This window comes from Pseudomyrmex gracilis, unplaced genomic scaffold, assembly GCF_002006095.1.
Source record: "Pseudomyrmex gracilis isolate BER0280 unplaced genomic scaffold, ASM200609v1 scaffold_351, whole genome shotgun sequence".
In the NCBI taxonomy this organism is placed as follows: Eukaryota; Metazoa; Arthropoda; class Insecta; order Hymenoptera; family Formicidae; genus Pseudomyrmex; species Pseudomyrmex gracilis.
Genome location: NW_018020935.1, coordinates 53,244 through 57,562, shown reverse-complemented (window position 1 = coordinate 57,562; position 4,319 = coordinate 53,244). Strand labels below are relative to the sequence as shown.

The following is a 4,319-nucleotide window of genomic DNA, read 5'->3' as shown; positions in this document are numbered from 1 at the left end:
CGGCGTCGTCTAAGTCGCTTGATGTCGCCGGCAACACGGTCTGACCGGACACACCGCCGACGGACGACGAGACTCCGCTGCCGTGATGATGATGATGATAGTGATGATGATGGTGGTGATGGTGATGCCCGTGTCCGTGGTGAATGGCGGCACCTACCACCACTTCCTTCTCGTAACAGGCGGCGGCCATGTTGTTGGGTGCCTCCTCCTCCTCCTCCTCTTACTACTACTACTACTACTATCCGGGCTTCCGCCGGTATGCCGCCGTCCCTTTTCGCACGCCCGATGCCGATGATCCACGATGTTCGAACGCTAGACCCTCATATTGCGGGACTATCGCGATAATATTCGCCGACGACTTTGCTTCGCTGCTTTCTGTCGTCTCGGCTAACGTCGTTTTGTTGTCTGTCGTCTACACCTCGTCGTCGTCGTCGCCGCCGAAGCGTGGCCACGAGGAGGAGAAGATTAGTCGAGACGAGAATGTGAAATTCCGGTTGCCGACGAGCGCGAAACCTATATAAAAGTGTGGTCAGCGACAACCACAATACACCCTGACTCGACTCACGTACTCACGAGCGAGCCGGAGCAAAAGGATATAGTTCATTGCCGCGGTAGTCTTAGCCAAGGGTTGGACCAATAGGATAATATATCCAACACCAAGGAAAAGCCCTTTGAGAGAAGCTTACCGCACGTGTAAAAAGCGCATATTTATCGCATGTTTTTACTTTCGTTTCGAACAAAAGAACTTTCGCTACAGTATGCCAATTACATACGGGGGTTTCCTATTACAAATCCCCGGCGTCTAATGCTCGTTCGTTCGGGACGGTCGGTCTTCTCTCGTCACCGTACGCTGTCAGGACCACCCGTCCTGCCTTCCTTGCTCCCCTGCCCTTCTTCTTTCTCTTTCTCCTTTTCTTGTCTCTCTCTCTCTTTTCCTTTCTTGCTCGCTCTCTCTCTTTCTCTCTTTCTCTCCCTATCTTCCTCTCTTTCCGTTCGTCTCGCTGACTGATGTCTTCCTCGTTCCTCCTCCTCCGCGGTCCGTCTCTCACGCGTGTTTTACTTCACTGTCACGAGCACCTAGACGGTCCGGATCGTACAACCCGGTCGCTGCCGACGCCCGCCACCCCGCTCGCGAATCAGCCCCGCTTCTCGCGAGGCCCTCCGTGGCGCAGCACACCCGTGGGAACGTAATAACGCAACATCGGGGTGTCGTCGGGCCCAAGCCGACGTCCGACTGACTAGGCGTAGTATCGTTCGGTTCGCTCGTTCGGGGCCGATGTGTATGTGTGTATGCGTGGTGCGCGTGTGCGCCGCCGCCGTCGTTGTCGTTGTCGTCGCACAATGCGGCGTTTATATGCTGCACGTACGGCGCCCCGTTCGTTTTACTTCTACGAATCGTCTCGGTTTCTTTGTCCCCTCGGTTTTTCTTTCGCGCCCGTGCATGCACACCCTTCCGCATGTACGAAAATCGCGATGACACTCCCCGGTTGCGATTCGTCTTGCTCGTAAGGACGTGCGTGCGGGCACGTCCTTTTCGCGGTTTGGTGTGCGTGCGTCTCTCTGTGCGTCGTGCGGGGGGGCACGCGCGCGTGCGCGTGTACGTAAGTGTGTCCGTGTGTGTGCGGTGCGCGGCGCAAACGAGACCAACCACCGATTCGATTGTCGCGCACCGAGTGCCGACTTGCGACTGACATGAGAACAAAGTTTCCTGAGAAACCCCCGTTCAACGAGAACGGACTCCCCGAACTCCCACCAGTGATGAAAGTTTTGGCAGGCTAGCACCAAGGGTGGGAGCCACTGGGAATACGCACACAAGCGAGACCGCCGTCCGTGTGCATGACGTCACACACACGGACGGCGGTCTCGCCTGTGTGCGTATTCCCAGTGGCTCCCACCACCTTGGTGCTCTTGGTGCTAGCCTGCCAAAACTTTCATCACTGACTCCCACCCGGTTGGATACCTCGCCGGTGGGTACTTGAGCGCAATGGCCGCGGGGTGGACTTATTAAGCCGCGTTCACACGAGACCGGCCCCGAGCCCGTTTGCGAGTTCGGCTTGATTTTTGCGTTTTGTTTCGCACCGCGCTCGTTCGGCGGCGCTGCTGTCGCGAGACAGGCACGTGAACAAAAGCGTGAATCAAACGCCGCCGCTTTGGTGAGAGACCGTCGCGTGTGTAAGTATCGTATCGTATTACCGTTACGGTGAAATGATTGTTTAAATACGCGAGATCGATTTGACTGACGAGTTGACGAGCTTTCGTAAGATGCATTATTTAGATGTTTCGTTGTTAGTACATTTATCTTATTTCATACAACATTAATTCGAACTCTGGTTTAGTCATGTAGCGGGATAACATAACCTCTTTTATACATACATATGTATACATACATCGAGTTCGATAGCCGTCTGGTTATCTCACGTAAGAGTGATGCAACTTTGTGTAAAAAGAATTCTTCATTTTTGCTTTTCTCCTAAGTAAATTCTAATCACCGAGATGTAATAAATGGCTAGACAAATGTTTTGCAACGTGTAATATGTACTGAAAAATATTCAGTTTTTCAAATAATTATTTTGTGTTTATTTTTAATAAAAATTAAAAACTACAAATGTTTTGCAACGTGTAATATACTGAAAAATATTCAGTTTTTCAAATAATATTATTTTGTTTATTTTTAATAAAAATTAAAAACTACAAGCAAATGTGTGTATTTATGTACAGACTTATAAACAAAAATTATTATTACAAGAAATTTATACATGGTTTTACTCTTGTGTTTAGAGAAATTCCACACCAATCTGATTTCGAAGTGACACCGGTATACTTGAAGAAGAACATACTCGAAGCCGTTCGACATTTGTTTGGTGAGGAAGGAGCCAGCGGTCAAATAGATATTCTTAAATTTAATCCGAGAACGTGCAGATTCATTGCGCGCTGTTCCTCCGGTGACTGTGTTCGACTACGCGCCGCTCTGACTGTGGCCACGAAGTACGAAGGCAAAACCTGCGTGTACACGGTTCACCGAGCTACGTCGAATTTGTTGTCGCTCACAGCTGACAGTAGAACCCACAAACACGGAGAAAGTCCGACCGAGGTTTCGTCATGCCGTTGATTCGCAAAGAGGGCAAGGACACCATTATCTTCGCGTCCAAAGAGGATCACGCGGTACCTAGCAAAGTCAGTTTACCGGAATCAGAACCCAGTCCCGGTCTGTTGTTACCCAACGGCGAGATCAATTGGAACTGTCCGTGTCTGGGCGGCATGGCGACCGGTCCGTGTGGGATAGAATTCCGCGAGGCCTTTTCCTGCTTCCACTATTCGACCGCGGATCCAAAAGGCTCGGATTGCCGAAAGGCGTTCGAGGTGATGCACGAATGCATGTCGCAGTATCCGGCGTTGTACGAGAGCAAAGGTGGATCAACGGAAGATCTAGACGACGACGACGACGACGAGGACGACGAGGAGGAGAAGCAGAAGGCGAGCAGTCGGGACACGTTGCAAAAGACGAAGACGGAAGAAACAGTGAATATGTCGAGTTTGAAACAGGAAGTGGAACGAGCTAAGACTAACTGAACGTCGTGTGTCGTTTGCTCATATTCAAGTTTTCGTTTCACACTAGTTTTCAAGACGATACGTAACGGTATCTTGTTTTTTCTTTAACTCATCTTTTTTTGGAGATACCGAGTATCTCCAAATGCCTTTGCCACAATACGGTGTTGGTAAACAGTCACAGAGATGCGTTTCAAAGGTAAAAATAAGACTTAAGACGAGAGATCTCTGATAAAACAAAAAATAAGACGCAACAAAGAGTGATAGTAGGGATAAATAAATAAACACAACGCACTTTAGCTATTTTTTCCTCAGAGGCCCGTAAAGGGCCTTGAGTTCAAGAGGTAACGCGTGCGGAAAGATAGCGGATTTTTAGGACAGTAAGATATTGGATATACGCAACTGTGTAACTCCAAGTTGTTCAAACTTTAATGTTATTAAAAAACAAAAGCTTTTATTCCTTCTGTCTCTTGTTTTTTTTTTTTGTCTCGAAGATATGATCTGCTTGTTTCCCGTGCGTGTTCTCGCACCTCACGAGCCGTACCTCGCCGTAATTAAGAGGGTCCTGGACCGTCCTGTTATTACCGATCGAAATAATTCGTAGTAAGAGGTGTTTTTCGTAATTATTGCTCGGATAGAAAAACGGCTCTACAGAATTAAAGAAAATAATAAAATGTATTGCGGAGACTTTTCAATATATATCAAAAATGTAACAAAAATTTTTGATTTACAATTAACATCAAAATTTTTTGTCACATTTTTGATATATTGAA

At 48.2% G+C, this 4,319-nt stretch overlaps 3 protein-coding genes across 3 annotated transcripts in view; 2 read left to right on the top strand and 1 right to left on the bottom strand.

The window, feature by feature from the left end:
- The window catches only part of LOC109860223 (centrosomal and chromosomal factor-like), a 4,278-nt gene extending 4,088 nt beyond the window's left edge, over nucleotides 1–190 (bottom strand). The window contains exon 1 of the mRNA XM_020439162.1: nucleotides 36–190. Within this exon, the coding sequence (XP_020294751.1) occupies nucleotides 36–190 (155 nt within the window). The remainder of the gene's footprint in view (nucleotides 1–35) is intronic.
- Nucleotides 191–2,178: 1,988 nt separating this feature from the next.
- On the top strand, nucleotides 2,179–3,125 carry LOC109860227. Its single transcript, XM_020439166.1, has 2 exons — nucleotides 2,179–2,285; nucleotides 2,779–3,125. Exons 1-2 carry the CDS (start codon nucleotides 2,263–2,265, stop codon nucleotides 3,107–3,109), a joined length of 354 nt encoding a protein of 117 aa, XP_020294755.1. The 5' UTR covers nucleotides 2,179–2,262; the 3' UTR covers nucleotides 3,110–3,125.
- LOC109860226 (mitochondrial intermembrane space import and assembly protein 40-B) lies at nucleotides 3,077–4,010 on the top strand. Its single transcript, XM_020439165.1, has one exon. It carries the CDS (start codon nucleotides 3,100–3,102, stop codon nucleotides 3,568–3,570), a length of 471 nt encoding a protein of 156 aa, XP_020294754.1. The 5' UTR covers nucleotides 3,077–3,099; the 3' UTR covers nucleotides 3,571–4,010.
- Nucleotides 4,011–4,319: the final 309 nt, after the last annotated feature.